The 19,943-nt window shown below is 36.4% G+C and overlaps 1 protein-coding gene across 8 annotated transcripts in view; it reads right to left on the minus strand.

The window, feature by feature from the left end:
* RGS7 (regulator of G protein signaling 7) overlaps positions 1-19,943 on the minus strand; it is a gene marked incomplete at both ends in the record, with an annotated part of 260,514 nt that overhangs the window by 65,233 nt on the left and 175,338 nt on the right. For 6 of the 8 annotated variants that reach the window (XM_082758438.1, XM_082758432.1, XM_082758434.1 and 3 more), the window contains 4 exons: positions 961-1,042; positions 1,186-1,262; positions 3,112-3,176; positions 17,547-17,598. In XM_082758438.1, the coding sequence (XP_082614564.1) occupies positions 961-1,042; positions 1,186-1,262; positions 3,112-3,176; positions 17,547-17,598 (276 nt within the window). The remainder of the gene's footprint in view (positions 1-960; positions 1,043-1,185; positions 1,263-3,111; positions 3,177-17,546; positions 17,599-19,943) is intronic. The other 2 variants (XM_082758437.1, XM_082758435.1) reach the window with 1 other exon arrangement.

Raw genomic sequence — 19,943 nt, forward strand, 5'->3', positions numbered from 1 at the left:
TCTTCTACCACTCTTCCAATTTCACAGTCACAAGTGTAAGCTGACCCTGAATTTGAAACTTTCTAACTCTACCTACCTCTTCTACAGGTATCATCAATGCAACCTTACACCCTCAAAACAATTACTGGAAATAAATCAGAACTAGCTGTTGTAATAACTTCAGTCATCTAAGAACAAGGAATAAAAATGAGTAAGTTTTAGTTATGTACATGTATCTATTCAAATGTCAGTCCATATAGTCCATATTCGGTTTCATTGGTAATGATATAAAATTGCATATGGAAATTGAAAGCTTAATGCTACATAAGAGAAACTGCAGTAAAGTTGTGTAGTAAAACAAACTGATGTGAATATTCACTTCTCAAAGGTTTATTGGAATTGTTGTGACATTTGGCATTCTCTCTCAAAGTTTTAGCTCTCAAAGGTGGTTGATTTTGTAAGGACTTTTATTTTTTTATAATTTCAGATGGACTGTGACAAGGAGCTCTGACAAATCTTGTTAAGTCAGTGTACGACTTTCACAGCTCAAAGCCAACAATATCTAACCTTTATGTACATTAAAAATAGCTTGAAAATATAACTACAGTGAAGTTGGAAGGCTTAGCAATAAATAAATAAATAAATAAAATAATATATTCAGATTTATTTAGAAGTATTTTTAGTTATGTTGATAATTTTGGTAGTGTGACTCATACCTTGCAAAACCGTTGAGACTGTAAAAGTCAAAGAAAAATATCTTTTTATTCAAGAAATCAGACACAACAAATCTATTCACTGAAAACCCCAAACTGAGTGTAAACATGTATGCAGTCTTCAGTAGTACAATGATATAAATTACAGATCCTCTGCAATCCATGGCCTACAGCTCTTTTAATTATTCCCAAACTTCCCCAACACTCCACAGAGGCTTTCATCATCAGCAGTCCCACTCATAGGCAGAGCAGCCCCACCAGCACTCACCACCGGCCGGTGCACGTCCCAGAATGCTCGCTCCTGGCTGTCAAGAATCTTCCTCTCTATTTTGTCTCTCTTCTTGTCTACTCTGTCAATGTTATAGGATATTTAAAAGAAACAGTGTTAATGACAGCAATTTGAAACATAAGAGGTGTCCAATCACTTTTTCATCCCCTTCTCCCTTCAAAAAACATGCACAAACCCCAAGTCCTCCTCTTCAAAGGAACTTACTTTGCTTGTGCTTCAGCTTGCATAAAAATAAACTCCCACTTTCGAGCAAATGCTCGCTGTAGCCTGGCCAAACTCTCCTGTAAATACATCACAGTTTTATTAGGTTAGGTTGTTGTTACCTTTCCATCCTCCACTGCTCTCTCTAATCCGCCACCCCACCCTCCAAAAAAGGTGTAATATAAGCCATATTATGTGTACCAATGTAAATGTACCTTACTTGTCATATAAAATATTTGTTTGACACCAATCAGGACGGAATACTACATCTATCTTCTTTTGGATGTCCTGCTATTTTAGCTTTGAAAATCTGATAAAGGTGGATGCAACCCCCTAGCAGAACATGGGATTTCTGAAGCATTTTTATGTACTGGGTTCTGGATGGGTAATTCTGTAATAATACAAAACCACATTCTTATTTTAGAAGTACTTAATTGTGAAAGGTAACAGCAGTACTTTCCATATTGGATGATCCCCATGACAACTTTCATCAGTTGTTTATACAAATGGCTTATGTTGGCAACATATAAATTTAACTAAAATATAATAATGAAAAACTATGGATATTATGGTAATATGGGAATCGTCCAAGTTATTCACAGCTATCCCCACTTTAAAATAAATGCAGACTATAGTTATTCACTACTACACAGGAAATATATATATGTTATAGCCTACTAATAATAACAGTAAGAATATTTGCAAAACCTTATCAAAAATCTTTCTTCTAGAACAGCTTTATGGTCTGCAATGGATTTTTTCTAAGTTCTTGCCAGATTAAAAAGCAGCAATATACAGTATGATAACATGCAGTAGGTTGAGATTCTTAACTTCATCCATAAAGACCTCAGTTACCTCTGTACACTGCTTTTACTGAGATTACATGAAGAACTGGCTGTAAACTTCCTAAAAAAATGTGTTGTTTTAACTGTATTTCTATGTATTGCAGAGGTATCTCTATGAAATACTTACTGAAAATAAAGATTGCAGAGAGGAGAGAGGAACTTTCTAGAGATCTTGTCAATACCATTAAAGGCTCTCACGGATAGTATACTGAAGGTGAATTTTCTAAGGCATGTAAGTATAACATTATGCATACCCCACAGTGCAGTACACTGAAAAGCAAGTTTGTGCCAGAAGAAGCAATAAAGTGTGTCAGCATGATGCTGTGGCTGGAGTATTTGGCATGTAGAGAGGCCTGGCTGACTATCCTGCTATCATGTCATAGTAACACAGCTGGACAGCTTTCAGTGCAGAGCCAGGACTGTGCATGAATTTTCTGTTGATGTTTTCATGAAAAATTCAGGAACATGAGGGTGGGGAGGGGGGGAAGGGCAGACAGTGACGGAATTCAGGACATCTCCTTGGTGAGTGCCATCCTCATCACCTAATCGAAATCACTCCTTCTCCTGCTCTTCCTGGCCCCAATTATCTTGCTTTCTTGCCTGGGGCAGAGGATGACTTTCAAAGAGTGGGAAGTGCCTCTGCTCTGACTGTCTTTGCCTCTAGTCTAACTGATGGGACCAAGACTCAAGTGCCAGCATCACCTTTAAGAATGAGATTTATATTTCCACAGCTACTAAATGCTTTTGAACACGTTGCTAGAAATCGTTCATTCAAACCTTACATGGTGTAGAGTACATTTGCTTTCAAACACTTGAAGGGTATGTGGGATTTGCGAACAGTTGTTTCTGATCCTGGCATGATGATCTGAGCAGAGTAAAATTAGAGATGGACCAAAATCTCAACTCTTGCCTAGCCAGCCTTCTCTACTGTCTCTCAAATAGAATTTCTGACTTCTGAGCAATATCAGACCCACATGCTGGCAAAAGCTGGATAACTACAGACTGCCTGTAGTTCTTATGCTTAACATTATTTTACATGCTAATTAGGCCCAGCAAAGAAATTTACTTTTCCCCAGGTACTTACAGCTTCATAGTCTGCTAGCTCTAGCCTTGCTTTGTTTTGCATTGTCCGCTTGCAGAGATAAACCGCTGAAACAGAATAAAGTGGTACAGAATTTGCTACTATCTCACAAATGTAGGAGAAGAGAGATCTAGAGGCTTCATCTATATTTGGCTGCTATCTTTTATTTTGATTTCTCCCTCTATTCTAAAAAGCTTTAAATACAGGATCAATGCTACAAGTACTGTAACTGAAATGATGGGTCAGATACAGAGATTCATTAAATAATTATAAAATCTGCTTTACACAACAGACAGCATATACAAAATGCATGAGATACTTGCATGGCCAGGGAACTAACATGTTAAAGAGAAAATGTCAAAAACGTTTTAAAATGGTGTGTGTTGCTTATAACATGTAAGAGTTTTATTATGATATATGCCAATATATATACACATACATATATATATTCTATAGAAGCCAAACAGGTTTTTAAGAATGTATATACAGGATTTTTTTTATTTTTTTTATATATTTTATACTTAGAAATCCCTAAATTTCAGTCTGAAAAACTGTTAATTAAAGATTAGTTCCTAAGAAGATTTAAGTCTCATACAGTATGGTCTGCTATAAGTAATACTTAAAATATAAAATAATGAGACCAAAATAAAATAAAATAAAATAAAAAGTAGTACCTTGTATTAGATACAAAGAGAAATATTTTATTTATTTAAAATCCAAAATCCTTCAGCAGATCTGTTCTGCTTCCACCTCATCCTGACTGAACAGAACTGTAACTAATAAAATGGAACTAAATACTGAAAGGATGCAGGGATGAAAATGAAAGTTAAGGCTACATATACAGCACGTTGTTTTGCATTAGATTAAAAGCTTGATCCTGAAGTCTTTATTCTTTATAGATGTATTCTTCATATTCTTTAATGAAGCACGTTTCCAACAGATTCTTCACATCAACCCCAGATATTGCACAATTTCTTCCAACTGTAAGATGAGCAGGGAAGCACAATTCCTTCTGCTAAGGTGTGGGAGCAGTGTTTACCTGTATCACTACTTGAGAGCACCTTCTCATATGTGAGGTGGAGGAATCTTTTGATCAGTGTAGGTAAGAATACTGTAATTTATCTCTGGTCTCTATGATCAGCAAATCAAGCTGATATTTACTATTTCTGCCTAGGAATGGGCCATGCCTTTTTTCTCCCGACTGCTAACTGGTCCACCATGGAAACAAAGAGAAATAACTTCATATAGGAAAATAATTCTTGCAATTACTAGGAAGAAGGAATTGCTTATCTTGTATTGGGATTTGCTTTTTAATGTAGTCAGACCAGTTATATTTTACACATAAGGATATATTTTTATGTCTAATGAATCACAGACTCACAGAATGGCTGAAGTTGAAAGAGACCTCCAGAGATCATCTAGTCCACCCCAAACTGCTGAAGCAGGGTCACCTAGAGTATGTTACACAGGATCGCATCCAGGCGGGTTTTGAATATCTCCAAAGAAGGAGACTCCACAACCTCTCTGGGCAGCCTGTTCCAGTGCTCTATCACCTGAACCATAAAGTTCTTTCTCATATGGCGATGAAACCTCCTGTGGTTCCATTACCCCTTGTCCTATCACTGGCCACCACTGAGAAAAGTTTGGCCCCACCCTCTTTACATTATTCCCTCAGGTATTTATTTATACAGGTTGATAAGATCCCCTCTCTGTCTCCTCTTCTCTAGGCTAAACAGGCCCAGCTCACTTAATCTTTCCTCATAGGACAGATGCTCTAATCCCTTAATCACCTTCTTGAAGTTCTTGATCCTCTCTAGAAGTTCTACATCCCTGTTGCACTGAGGAGCCCAGAACTGCACACAATATTATTCTAGATGTGGCCTCACCAGAACTGAGTAGAGGGGGAAGATCACCTCTCTCAACCTGCTGTCCACACTCCTCCTGATGCAGGCTAGGATCCCATTAGCCTTCTTGGCCACAAGGGCACACTGCTGGCTCATGGTTAACTTGTTTGTCCACCACGACCCCCAGGTCCCTCTCTGCAGAGCTGCTCTCCAGCAGGTCAGCCCCCAGCCTGTATGAGTGCCTGGGGTTGTTCCCCATGGGCTGCAGGACCCTGCACCTGCCCTTGCTAAACCTCATGAGGTTCCTCTCCACCCAACTCTAGCCTGTCCAGGTCCCTCTGAATAGCTGCACAGGCCTTTGGTGTGTCAGCCACTCTGCCAAGCTTTGCATCATCCGCAAACTTGCTGAGGGTGGAAACCCACACTGGTAGAGGTTATTTCAGTGGAACTGATGACAAGCACTTCTTGTAACTCCGGCTGCAGTTACAAGTGTTACTTGATGCAAAATGTAGTTATAATTTGACACAGTTTTTGCCTTTTTTTTCCTCATTTTGTACATGTTATCTATTTTCTTTCACTTTTTTTTTTTGGCTTTCCATTCCCTTAAGAAGCCATTGCCACTTCCTCTGTTTGTTATACTCCCATATCCCCCCAGTGCAATCTCTGTGTCCGCAAAATTTACAAATAGAGAAACAAATCCACTAATCACACAACAAGTACATCAGTCAAAGAGTTTCTATAGCCTCACTTTCCATCAATTTTAATAATATGATACAGTTACACTAGTGCATTGGCATGCATGCTGGAATGCCACAAAAATATGAGGGGATGAATTCTTTTGTACTTAGGCTTCATCCACAATAAGTACAGTGGTAGGAAAATACTGAGGACAAAAATGCTATTCGTTATTTAGCTCCTGTGACAGTAAAGCATTTTCCTCTCTTTTCCTTCTAAATCAGTTATTTACTGAACATGAAAAACATTCATAAATTCCTTGAAAATATTAGCAATAAAGTGTATATTTAATAGAAATGTGTAGAAAGTTCTAATAATTCTAAGTGTTAAAATTTGTCTATTTCAAGCAACCTAATTTCATCTCAACAGAAACAAAACAATCTCCCTGCTCTCTGTGCACGCTTAATCTCTTGTAAACCCTATATTCATAGTCCCTGTTAGAGACACCCCTAATTAGTTTAGCAGTTCTTTGAGTCCCACAGTGGATATATTCTGGGATTAGCATCCCTTGCTACATCCAACAAAAGTCACTGTTGTAGAGGTGGCTGACTGTCCACCTTTCTGTCAGGGAAGGCTTTAACAAATGAAGAAACTTCAGATCACTGAGTTCTCAGCACTGGCAAAACAACCAGCAGGTCACCAGGAGTAGGTGAGAATGGAATTAGCTTGCCATACTATTAACCTGATATTGTGTCTGAGAAAACCCCGTCTTCACTGTGTGAGTGCACTGCAGTGTCTTCCCCCAGCGTCCTTTTAATGACCTGTTTGCTCCAGTTCCATGGCATATAGTCCATACAAGAATGTTTGTTTTTCATTATGTCCATAGACTCAAAAAATGATGTTCTGGCTTCAGACATTTTCTCTGGAATATCCAGATGCCCTCCCTTTCAGGAATCTAAGGGTTATAATCCCAGTGGCCTAGATTCTTTAAGTCAAAAATATTTCTAGGTGCCAGAATATGCCCAAGAAAGATTTAGTTATCTGGGAAATATGACGTGTTTACTAGTAAAGAAGAAGAAAATAGTTCTGAAGAATGTTCTAACAATTACATCCTTATTATAAAAGTGCATGTTTGAGGATCTATATAAGAACTCCTATAGTCACAAGAGAAGGTGGCAGTAGCTCAGGAATTTGAGTTCACTAGTTCACACTCTTGTTGGCATAAATCCTCAGCTTGTCCATTGCAAAATTCACAAACAAGCTGGAATGCAAGAAGAATGTGAAAATCTTTCATTTTCAGCCAGAACCTTTGAAGACACAGGAAAATATGCTTTTGTTCTTTCAGCTTTTAGAGCAACGAGATCTGAAATATGGATTCTGCTGCCTTTTGCTGGTACCATTCCTTTTCTGCACTGAAACATGTAACTTGACCTTGAGCGTCGGGGCAGGGGGAGTGATGTCAGTGAGTCTCCTGTTCTTATCTCAAAGCAGAGTCATGATCCTCTGACATTTCAGAAAATGACAGTGTCTGCTTTTCTAATCTCATGGTTTGTATGAGTTTTCAGTGTTTTTACAGCTTGATATGGAACTAAAATCTGCTGGAAGGTTCTGATATTAAAAGCTTATCACTTCTCTATCTTCACATATGGTTTTCTAGCACAAAAACATGATGCAGTTAATGACATCACACCCAGTGTTGTGTTTCCCATTTTTTTCCCCAAAATCATGAACATCTGCATTTGTAGAATGGAAATTACAATAATGGAGAAGACATTTTCAGCTCATCAGTGTTCATTTATGATCTGTTAATGAGAGATGTTTGGAACTGCATATTCCATCAAATTATCAGACTCCATCATTATCGGATGGTCTTTGGTAATTGTAGTGTATTGGCAGTTTGACAGAATCTGTAAAATTCTGCAGTTTGCTCTTGTGCCTGAAGGAAGTAAGTTGTCAAAATATTCTATTTTTGTTCTTACATATCTTCTTGTGGTCATACTGCTCCACATTAGAACACAAGGCATTTCCAAGCCAGAAATGTTTATGCTTTAAAGCAAGGATGCTGAAAGAACAAAGAAAGTTTGAAAGTCTTCAAAGAAAGGGAAAAGGATCTAAATTTAGTCAACAATCACCATTTTATGAAGGAGAGTACTATTAATTGTCTATGTCAGGAACAAGAAGACCAGGCTGCAGCTATTCTTTGGGTCAGTCCTGAAGCAGGTTCTAGTTTTGAGCCTACACTTCTCTAAAGCAGCACAGGTGGAGGCCCATTCAACTGCAGTACATGCAACAAATAAAAGGGCCACCTTTACTGAAAGTGACCCCTAAGGATCCTGCTCAGGACCCTCAGTGCTCCAAGGAACTATAAGTGCCCCAGCCAGCCCATCCAGAGCTACTGTGGCACCCACTGGCCCAGGAGCTGCATTTAAGCACAGATACTTCCCATGGCCCCTGCTTGAGCTACACTAGGTATGCCTGTAACCAGCCCTGAACCTTACCAGTGCTGCTCTGACTTCCTGGTTGAAGCCAGGACTTTCCTGTTCACTTCCAACCCTGACGGTGAGGACTTTGCCCCTGCTTGCATTGTTGACACCCACAGATCTTGCTTACCTTCTGTTGCAGAGCTGCATGCCTTTGCTATTCTCTGACAAGGGTGCTGAAAAATGCTTAACATATGGATGAATGATAAGCAGGGAACAGGGTCTGATTAATAACCTCAATTTACTATATATGGACAGCCACATACCATCTTATTTTTAGTGCCAGTGTATTCTGATGGATTTTGCAATCAACATAATTGCCTCCACTAAAGTGAACTGTGTATTAGATGCTATATGCTTTACAAGTTACTGATTAGCATGAGAAAATTTTCCAGCCGTTTAAGAACAGTATTAATATGCAACAATTCATAATGAAAGATGGCCAGTGACGTATATAAATGGGCATCTGAACCACAAAACAGTACTAAAACACGTTGGAAAACTCTGCTCAGGTGTTCACAAAACCTGGAAAATTTCAGAGTTTAAAATTAGAATCAGAAGTATTCTACAAATAGCTGCATGAAGAGGGTGTCTGGGCTTTCTCTCTTGCAAGTTTTTAAACTGATATATCCAAAATAATCCATTGTAATGGTTAACTACCTTTGTTTCTTGCTCTTGACTGCTTGATTGTACTTGAAAGCTCACTGAGAACTTTTTTTCTTTTTTTATTTCTTTCTGATAAATACAGGTTTTATTCTAGAATCAAGGAACTGGACTGATAATGCACTGTGTTACATACGCTTACTGAAAGGAGAAAAAAAAAAAAAAAAAAAAAAAAAAGAAGCTTCCAACCAATAGTTAAAGTTGGGAATTTAAACTTGTTTCTAAAAGGGGCCTAAATCTCTGCTCCACAGAGCAAAGAAAAAGCCTCAGCTAAATTCAATGGAAATACAACTGGGCCTCTGAAGACCACAGATAATGCCACCTACACATCCACCACCATATACACAAACTTAAACTCCTTATATAACTGTCCTAGTGCCAATAGTGTTACAGCTTGATTCAGCCCCAGATGGTGGGTGTAACTCTCAGCAAACACTCATGTTCTTCACTTAGGCCAGATAAAATTTATAGTTTCTTTGAGTAAAAAATTCTGGTTTCAGAGTCTGTGTGTACCTGCCTAGTCAGCATTTAAAGAGCAAGGAAAAAGGAAATACTGTAAGCTCCAAGGGTTTCAAAGTGCCCTGTGGGCTGACAGAAGTTCTCCATATACGATCATCTGTGTCAGATGGAGAATTACAGGACAATCAGCACAGAGCACGACTACAGAATAGAAACAATAAAACAACTATCTTATTTAAGCATCAGGATTTCCAGGACTATTTATGCCATCTTTAGGTCAGCTCTAAAAAAGTATATATATTTTTTTTTTCTTTGCGACAGTGTGACAGCTAGTGAGTTTCACCTAGTCTTTAAAAAAAAAAAAAAAAAAGAAAAGAAAAAAAAGAGGATAACTTTCTTTTAGGTGTACAAATGGGTCAGCCTCATGTATTAAGAACTACACTTCAGTAAACACTAAGAACATTAAATACAAGTAAGACTGTGATAGTTTATGTGCACTAAACTGCCAAATGGTCAAAAACATAATTTCTGGAATAGTCCTACCATTTAATACCAATAATATCTACCAATAGTCCTACCTTTTAATCTGTGATCACAATAGTTCTGTATCATTTAAGGAATGTGATTTGATTATAAATTTAGAAGAGTAGATCCAAATTAATTACAATTTTGTATATTAACAAAGGGCAAGAAAGAAAACCAATTCCAAATTAACAGAGAGCTCAAGACCTAGAAAAGGCAAATCCATCTTTTACACAGAAAATTCCTCAGATTATGTTGCCTGATAAAATTCTGCAGGTTGACAAAAAAAAAAAAAAAAAAAAAAAAAAAAGGTTTCAGAATAAAGAACACCCAACCCACCTAAATTATGGGATCAGTTAAGGAATATCCTGCTGTCAAATCTAATTTAAAATAGTATACATTGAATTATTTCATGCTTCCTTATAATTCTTTCATAATTCTTTCAATTTGCAAATTTGCATTCAAGAATTTAATCAACTGTATTGGCACAATAAATAAATTAATTAATTAATTAATAATCTATCTCCTCACTGGTTCTCATTTAATAGTGGCTCATATGAATTTGATATAAAACTTCTAACAAATCCAAATACATTGACTTTGCATAGAAACCACTTAGGGCATGTGCAATCCAAGACAAAGCAGAGAAAACAAAAGATGGAGAGAGTTCTCTTCTAAACTGCAAAACCCAGCTACAGGGACAGCATCAGAAGATGGTCATTACTTGACAAAGGTGTCAGCTACTCAGTGCCCACCCAGCAAAGGGCTGGCAGTAGCAAGGCTACAGAAAAATACATGTTTCGTCATGGCCTGAAAGCTCTAATTTTCATATTAATAATGAAACAGAAAAACAAAAACAAACAAAAACCACAAACGGTGATTTGAAAGTAATTCTGAACGTTATGAGTTATAGTTATATAGTTATAGTTATAGTTATAGTTATATAGTTATGAGTTATAGTTATAGGATAGTTATGAGCCTATCCAGATCCGATCTGCTTGAGGGTAGGAAAGCTCTGCAGGAGGATCTGGATAGGCTGCACCGATGGGCTGAGGTCAACTGCATGAAGTTTAACAAGGCCAAGTGCCGGGTCCTGCACCTGGGGTGCAATAACCCCAAGCAGAGCTACAGGCTGGGAGAGGAATGGTTGGAGAGCTGCCAGGCAGAGAAGGACCTGGGAGTGATGGTGGATAGTCGGCTGAATATGAGCCAGCAGTGTGCTCAGGTGGCCAAGAAGGCCAACGGCATCCTGGCTTGTATCAGGAACGGTGTGACCAGCAGGGCTAGGGAGGTGATCGTCCCCCTGTACTCAGCTCTGGTGAGGCCGCACCTCGAGTACTGTGTTCAGTTTTGGGCCCCTCACTACAAGAAGGACATGGAGGTGCTTGAGCGGGTGCAGAGAAGGGCGACAAAGCTGGTGAGGGGCCTGGAGAACAAGTCCTACGAGGAGCGGCTGAGGGAGCTGGGCTTGTTCAGCCTGGAGAAGAGGAGGCTCAGGGGCGACCTTATCGCTCTTTATAGGTACCTCAAGGGAGGCTGTAGCGAGGTGGGGGTTGGCCTGTTCTCCCACGTGCCTGGTGACAGGACGAGGGGGAATGGGCTTAAGTTGAGCTAGGGGAGTTTTAGGTTAGATGTTAGGAAGAACTTCTTCACTGAAAGGGTTGTGAGGCACTGGAACAGGCTGCCCAGGGAAGTGGTGGAGTCACCATCCCTGGAGGTCTTTAAAAGACGTTTAGATGTAGAGCTTAGGGAAATGGTTTAGTGGGGACTGTTAGCGTTAGGTCAGAGGTTGGACTAGATGACCTTGAGGTCTCTTCCAACCTAGAAATTCTGTGATTCTGTGATTCTGTGATTCTGAGTTATGTTTATAAATCTCAGAACTTATAGTGATAGATTATATCTCTATTTATATGGGGCCTAGATGCAGATTATCAATGCTTTTAAATAAAGCTATTAAAGTAATGTGCAGTAATGTAAATGTAAAGTAATACTTTCATGTGCATACAAACGTCTTGGCCAAACACATTTTACATGTTACACATACGGAAATTTACACATACACGGAAAGAAAAATTAAGGTAAGTAAAAAACTCTGAAGTTGTGATCTGGTTGGAGAGCATTTTCAGGAAATGCCTCCTGCTTACAGAGCCCTCTCTGTGGTAGTTTGTCAATGTCAGAATTAGCAAGGTTCAGAAAAAACATTCAGGACATGTTTGTTGAAGTGAGACTTTCTTTTCATCATTTATATGACAGAGATAGCTCCTAAAGAGTAAATGATATAGCCCTATAGAATAATATAATGGAATAAATCCAGAGTGGAAAAAACAAAACAAAACAAAAAAACCCTTGTAGATCACCTAGTACATCTTTCTGTTAACACAGGTCTCTTTCCCAAAGTACTTTTCATTGTGTTCTGCGCAGATTAAATTTTGTGCATAGCAAGCACTGGACCCAGCCACATTTATTGAGGGACAATTCTGTTTGACAGATTGTAGCCCTCACTTAGACCTGTCACCAAGAGCTTAGCCAACACATTCTGTATATGTAGTTTCTCAAAGAAAATCCACTTAAAGAGCCACAAGCCAGTCTTATAAAAAAAAAAATAATAAATTAGTTGAGTCTGGTGGAAAGTGTCTGTTTCTTACTACAACTGGAAATAGAGTAAATTTTGAGATTCTTTGAGGTGGGTCGTTAAAAGAGGGATCTATTTAGAACCTAAGAGAATTACTTGTGTGAGTCATTGCTGACATACTCGTGCTGACACTAACTGTTGAAAAAATAAATATTTGGCATCAAGAATCAAGATTATAGAATTACAGAGCTATCCACAAACTATTTACACTGTATTGGTAAATTTCTCGTCATTCTCAAGGCATACATTTTAATAAATATATTTTTATTCATATCTGAAAATTTATATAGAACAAAATGCTACTCTGCTACCAGTTTTGCCCCAAGCTACTGATTCATATTTATGGATTAATATCCAGAGATGCTGAGCACATGCAGTTTTCCAGCAGAGCTCAGGCAAGCAATGGGGCTTAATATTTCTCAAATCCAGACTGCTTACTGCTAAGCTGTTGCCAAGGGAGTCCTGCCTGAGCATTTGGGGAAAGAAAGGATATAATGACTCCTCTGTATCCTCCTCTATATAGAAGTCCTCCTTCTTGCCAGTTATTCCAAGCAAAAGAGTTCAGAAAATTGTGCAAGAAAGAAAATTCCTAACATAACCAATATTTCAGAGAGGAATTTGAAAGTAGGTATGTAAAAGAAGTAGGCAACAAACACTAGAGAGAAAATTATGGAAAAAAAAATCAATATATGAAAAAAATTGATTATTTCAATTACTTTACAGGCACTATGTACTATGCACTTTTTAGTATGACTGCAAGCTTTGCAGAGAAGTAAATGAGCCAGGTGCTATGGCTCATGTTCGGAAGGGAGCAACAGAGGCTGAACATAGAGAGGCCTATGTCAGTTTAATTTATATAATAAGAAAGTATCTCTAAGAAGCAAGCTATGTATGGACTTAATTGTTAGTTGAATTATCAAGAAAAAACAGATGGACTTTTGCTTTCACAAAAAGGCTGGAGAGCAATTGCATTGAGACAACAACTTTCATATACCAAAGGTAGATTATTTCTATATTTTACTGTAAATCAGACTGGATAGGAATGTTTATAGAACTGTCATAGAAGTTTAGAGGCAGCGCTTGTTCTTATTCAGAAACGAAGCATATACTCAAAGGGAGTAATTAATAAAGGCATTATCTCTTGCAAGTGTTCTAACTTCCTAGAACACTACATTCACACCATGTCTTTAACTAGAGGGCTACTAAACATCAACTTAAATTTATCAAAAAAAAAATTACTAATTTACTAAACATAATTTAAAATTTGTCATTCTTCAGAACAGCAGAATTTAAGAATTTACTTTGTATATATAGAAAAATATATTACTTATTGTCGTTTATTGAACACAAAGAGGTGCTTTTAAACTCACATTGCAGTATCAGTTATTTACTGTGTTCTCCATAACCTACTGAAACTCTGCAAAACTCACCCATTTCTAACTTCTCTGGGAGAAAGGCACACACAAAAATCACAAGGCTGAAACAGCACCTTCTTGCAACTATATAGTTGCAACTATATAACTATATAATTGACTGTTGTGTTGTAGTGGTCCAAAACTCTTTTACATTTTAAATGGTCATGCTTAGGCTTAAGCTTGAGATTTTCAAACTCAAAAACAATTTGCATTTTGTTGTGAATGAAGTTTTCCCCTAACCCCTCATATTTCTTAGTTATCTCATTCAAACAAGAGAACAGTAAGAATGCAAACTCATCAAATTTGCAGCAGTTGTGTTTCACTACACATCCAAGAGATTTGGACTAATCCCATGAGAGCTGAGGCCATATGTATATGGGATAATAATTTCATATGTGATATTATATTTACCCATTCTTAAATTAAATGGATTTAAAAAGTGCCCATCTTTAATTATATCTTAATAAAATTAACTGTTTTTAATCTGCTAGAGCAAAAATATGTTAGTAAAAAAATTATATCTACACGAAAAGAAAAATGTTTATAGGTAGATAGCATGCACAGCTTCATTCATTTCCAGAGCCTGTTTTTTGAACTGAAATCGAATTCTATATGTTACAAAACCAAATTTTAATTCAGGAACATGGCTTAACAGGAAATGCAAAGTGACTTGAACTACACCAGACTTAAAAAGTCAACAAAAAATAATAATAAAAAAGAGAAACGTGCATATTTTTATTAATAAAATCTCACTGAATCCAATGGGGTTCTGCACAGAACAAAGTGTCTTGTATGAGTGGACTTCAAGGTATAAGGCATTAAAATGGTTCTTCAATAGACAGAATCAAAGAACCCAACTTTTTAAAAAATATTTGTAATTTGAGACATCTATCCTGATATATTTTATGGCATGATTTTCAAGGGAAGGAAAAGGAAATTTTCCACAGTTTGTGAATATTAACATTTCTTAGTAGCCTCAGAATGACTATCTGATCACTGTTTACATAGCTAAAATCATAGCCAAATACTATACAATTTCATGTTGATGTACAGTAAGTTAGTCCAAGCTCTATTTTTGTCACCAAGACACAGTGCTGCACTATGGCTTAGTTATGAGAAGTAGCCTGAAGTTTCTTGAAATTATGGAAGATTTTTTGTTTGTTTGTTTTGTTTTGTTTTGTGTTTTTTGTTTTCTTTACATTTTTCTAAGATTTTTTTTTTAATGAAAATATGTAATATTAAAGTCTAATATGGGTCAACAAATGATATTTTAGAGAAGATACTAACTTATTTTACAAAGATATATGGATATTTCCTTTTGAGTTAGCTCTGGTAATTGCAGTACCTCAAGATCATTTAATTTCTAGTTTGATTATTTTTCTGGCTGTATTCTGCATTCTGGACAGTAGCACAGCCATGCTTGAGTAATGATAAATGGTTGAGTGCAATTTTTAAATTAAAATAAAATTTTAGTGCGTTTTCAAAGACTTGTAAAGTTAGGTCAATGGCAAAGAAAGTGGTTTGCTTTGTTATTAGCTTTGATAAAGAAATATTACAGAGAAAGCCTATTTCTTGCTTGCTTGTGACACTCCTAAAGCCTGCCAGTCATTTGTTTTAGGAGGTAGAGATTCAAGCTTGTTCTGAATGTGTCCATTTAAACAGAAGCACAGCATAGTACAATAACACATGACAAGCACTAAAGGCAATTATGTACCTGTAATAGCATAAATTCTATTTATTATACTTTCTAATAAGTAACAATTACTGAGAAAATCTGCAGAACGTTTTTGGAGTGTGTTTGGGATGGAATTTAATATCATCAAATTCAATCCTACTTTAGATTTACTTAGGATTTTTGAGTATTATATATTTGAGTTTTCTTTACTGTTGTGATGACCATTTGTTTACAACAGATACGTGATCCTTTTTGCAAGAAGCTTATTTAGTTCCCTTGTCTTCCTTCTGTTTGTATACAGAGAAAGCTATCAGAAAAAAAAAAATAAAAATCCTCAGGCCACGAGGCAAAGGCTAACTTCTGGGACTGGGAAGAGGCTAACCCAATAAAAAAACTATTGAAAAGTTATCATAAAAAATTACTTTCCTGTGAATGCTCTAGCCTTAGCCAATTCTGGCAACTCACAGCTGCCTTAAGTAGATCTAGTGTAGGCTGTAGGTAGGTTACTTATTGGCTCTTGATTCCAAAGGAGAAATGACATGGCAGGGTTGAGATTTTCCCTTCCTTCACCCAACTGCAACAGAAGAACTTAAATTCACCAACTGGAACATATTTTACAGGTCTTATATTAGATCTCAAAAGCTCTCAAGCAAGTACTGCTCAACAAAGGGAAGAATCTGATAGCAAATTAAATTTTGTTTCTGGTATGAAAAAACTGCATAGATTATTTAAGAATTCTGTTCACTGACTGACATTATGTATATAATATAATATACTGACATATGTATATAATTCATTGCCCAAGCCAGTGACTAGCTGTTACTAGAAAACTACAGTTTCTCTTAATTTAGATTAACGGATATGAATAGAAACTTTCTCAGCCTGATCTCAAGTTCAGACCTGTTAAGTGCATGCTTATTTATTAAAATTCTCCCAGTAATGTCATACACACTAGAGCTGAACAACTCAATGTCTCTTAAAACCACAGCAAATTATTTTCTGATCTTTAACGTATTAGAAGACTATACTGAAGTGTCCCTTTGAGGAAAGCAAATAACACTTTCAAGGAAAGAAAAAAAAATGCAATAAGTGGTAAATCAAACATGTCTCATTCAGAGATTATTTCCCTTGGATGGAGTGCCTAATCACTCAGATGCAGTTTGAGTGAATCTTTTCTCCTTTGTAGCTTTTGATAACTACTTGCTGGACATCTTCGCTTATCATCATGTTATAAGAAGAATGAACATTTTTCTCATTCTACAGAATGAGGCACTCTGCAAACTTTACATTGAAGGCACTCATCTCTGCTGAGAGTCTCAGCATGAAATTGTGGTTTTGTTTTTAGCAACGTATTTGAAATCAAACTAAGTCAGCTCCAAAAAAGCAAGACATGTCCATTGGAACCATCCACCCTTACACTGATCCCTGCAGTTACCATTTTTGTTACCATTTTTGAAAAGCTTAGCCTAAGGCTTTTTGCAATACTTTAATACCTATTATATTTAGAATTTCCAAAGTATACATAATTAATTATAATGTATAAATTGTGAATAGAAATCCACAAAACAGGGAAATAAATAAGGTATTTTCCAATACAGTTCATATTAGAACCATATTAGTTTTCATAACAATTTTTATTTTATTTCTTTTTCCTGTTTGTCAGAAATAAGAGATCTAAACTAGTTACATCTTTGGGTCTGAATCTGAGAATAATTATTGCACAGCTATCAATAAAATGTCCTCTGCTTCCCTGAGATTTTGTCACTGTAAATGATTACACTTTCTGAAGGAAACATCAAATATAAATGGCAAGTTAAGGTTTGGTGCCCTTTGAGGCTTTTTTTTTTTTTTTTTTTTTTTTTCTCAGAATAATACCAAATCTGACTCTCACTTTAATAAACTTTGAAAAAGGTAACAACACACTTGTTTCAATATCAGCAATTTTTGCATAGGAATTACATGACATTAATTATGTTTTTAATAGTGGGATGATTAAACAAGACAGATTACAATGATGTGTTCATTCATATAATACATAATCCCGAGAGAAATAGGAAAGATTTCCACACTGACCATAGTCTGTGTTTTCCGGCTCCCAACAATTTGATGGCCAAAAATAGGGTGTCTATAGACAAAAAAAAAAAAAAAAAAAAAAAAAAAAAAAAAAGTAGGGAACTCAAGTTAGACAATGCAAGCATTATACAGTTCTTGGGTTGATACTGTTTTTCAAAATCAGTTAACATTTTTGGTAGATCTATTATATTGTTAACTTGAAATAGGCATCAAAACAGAAAATTATACACTCCTTTATTGCACTAGTGTCAGAATGGCATTGAAGAAGAAGAACAAAGCATTCTTCTTATTTTTAAAAGTAAGGGAACAAAAAAAAAAAAGGTTAGGTACTGAGGTTCTTTTTCATCTTCCCTAGCAACACACCTCTCACATGACCTGAAGAATCAGTTTTAGAAGGTGAAAAAACGGAACATATTTTGGGATACATTTAGTTCTTGATTTTGAAGAGTTTTCATCAGGGTATATTACTATTCAATACACTTTTCTATGAGTTATTTGTTTAAAAATGCCAATAAACACATCCTATTTTCACAAAGTTATCAAAGTTGTTTTCATTTGTGGAAACCTATATTTTTCCTAATTATTTATCAAGTGTCATTTTAAGTATGGTATCTGAATTGAAAGCCAAGAAAAACATCAACAAGTATTTCAATGCTATATTTATTAAAAGAGTGTGAAATGCATTGTTAAAATATTTCCCATGTACCAAATAAAGAATATAAGACAGTCTAGCCATTTTTCACACCAATAACTTCCTTTTTAACATACTAACTTTCTTGCAAAAATCTAAGGGTTATTTTATGCATAGTGCATTCATATAGATACAAACACACACAAAAATTATATACTATTTGAGAAGTTCAATTAATCTAATTAAACATGTGGACCGGTCTGTGCAGTATTTCAAACCACAGATACCTCTTCAGGTAAACCTGCTTTACTCTCTCTTTCCTATTGTTTTTTCTCAAAACATCTTCCAGGTGCACAAATGGAAACTTCTCTTGCTGCTCACTTCCCTTAGAATTGTTTTAATGTTGATATAGAAGTCAAGAGGACTGAATGGTGACACATTCACACCTACTGTTAGGTTAAACATGTATTGTGAAAAATCTATCTCTATTGTAACAATGACCCATCAACACAAACAGCTGCAATTTAGGACTTGCTACATACTAAGTAACAATGAGCTAAGAGGTTAAAGATATATATTAGAAATAGAAATAGAGAAATGGAAAGGGAAGGGGAAGGAAAATAAAATAGTAAAATAAAATCACAAGCAAACTTCAAAGGCTGAGATAAGTTTCTTGTCAGTTGTTTCTTGCTTTGTAATGGAAGGCTAATAAGTCATTCTTCCTACCAACTGTTCTTTCACCATGCCACCAAAATCAGTGACCCGTATAAGCACAGATGTAAACAGAAAGCAAACTCCTAAGCAATAAATAGTAGTACTCAACAAATCCCAAAGAAGCAAGAAACTAAATAAAATAAAATAAAATAAAGTAAAATAAAATAAAAGTAACCATGCCAGTCATATAAAGCACAAAGTTACTATCATTTAAGTTTTCAGAGCTGGGGGGGAAGAGCTGTCCTTCCTTAGGGGCTTAAAGTGCATCTTTAAAGAGGCCCAAGAAGGAAAACATAACCATATCACTGTCCTGCTAACAGTAATCTTAACCTCTGTTTACACAGGTTCAAGCTGAGCTTATTGAAGAAGAATCCAATGAGGGAGGATACCAAATATACTATATGCACTCAAGCAGGTCCTAAACTGAAACTGGCTGGGGCTCAGATGTTGCTTGTGGGGGAGTAGCAGCTATGGTAGAGGATGTCTGGAGAAAGGTACAGGGGGAGAGCCTTTTCAGAAGTAGAAAGGCAGAGTTCTTATGGTTGTGGGAATACTTGCAAAATTCCTCATAAACACTTCAAATTTCTCTTGAGAAATAAGATATACTCCTACCCTGATGAAATTTGAAAAATTAATTCTGTCTTGTGATTTTGAGCCAATGCCAAAAGAAGATCTCTTGGCAGAGAAGGTCTTCTCAGGCAGATAAAGTCTCTTGGGAAGAAAGTAAACTAAGGGATGAAGAGATGGAAGGGAGATCAAAGTTATTGAAAAAGCTGTATTAAATGTTAAATTACCTTTAGAGAAAAAGCATAATGTCAGACTGGTAAAACCTCACTGGCAATTTCCAATCAACTAAGCTCAGAAAGAGATCAGGCAAAAAGCACAAATGAATAAGTATGCTACTAAGTCTAAGCATCCCCGTACCACCATCCCTCTGGAGATAAAAGCAGGGGAGTAAAAACAGAACATGAGTTTTAATTAGCAAAGTACATAAGCGGTAATAAAAGGTTTCATAACATGTTATAAGATAAACCAAAAGAGAAAATCCATCA

The sequence above is a fragment of the Aythya marila genome (assembly GCF_965140915.1).
Source record: "Aythya marila genome assembly, chromosome: 3".
Taxonomy (NCBI): Eukaryota; Metazoa; Chordata; class Aves; order Anseriformes; family Anatidae; genus Aythya; species Aythya marila.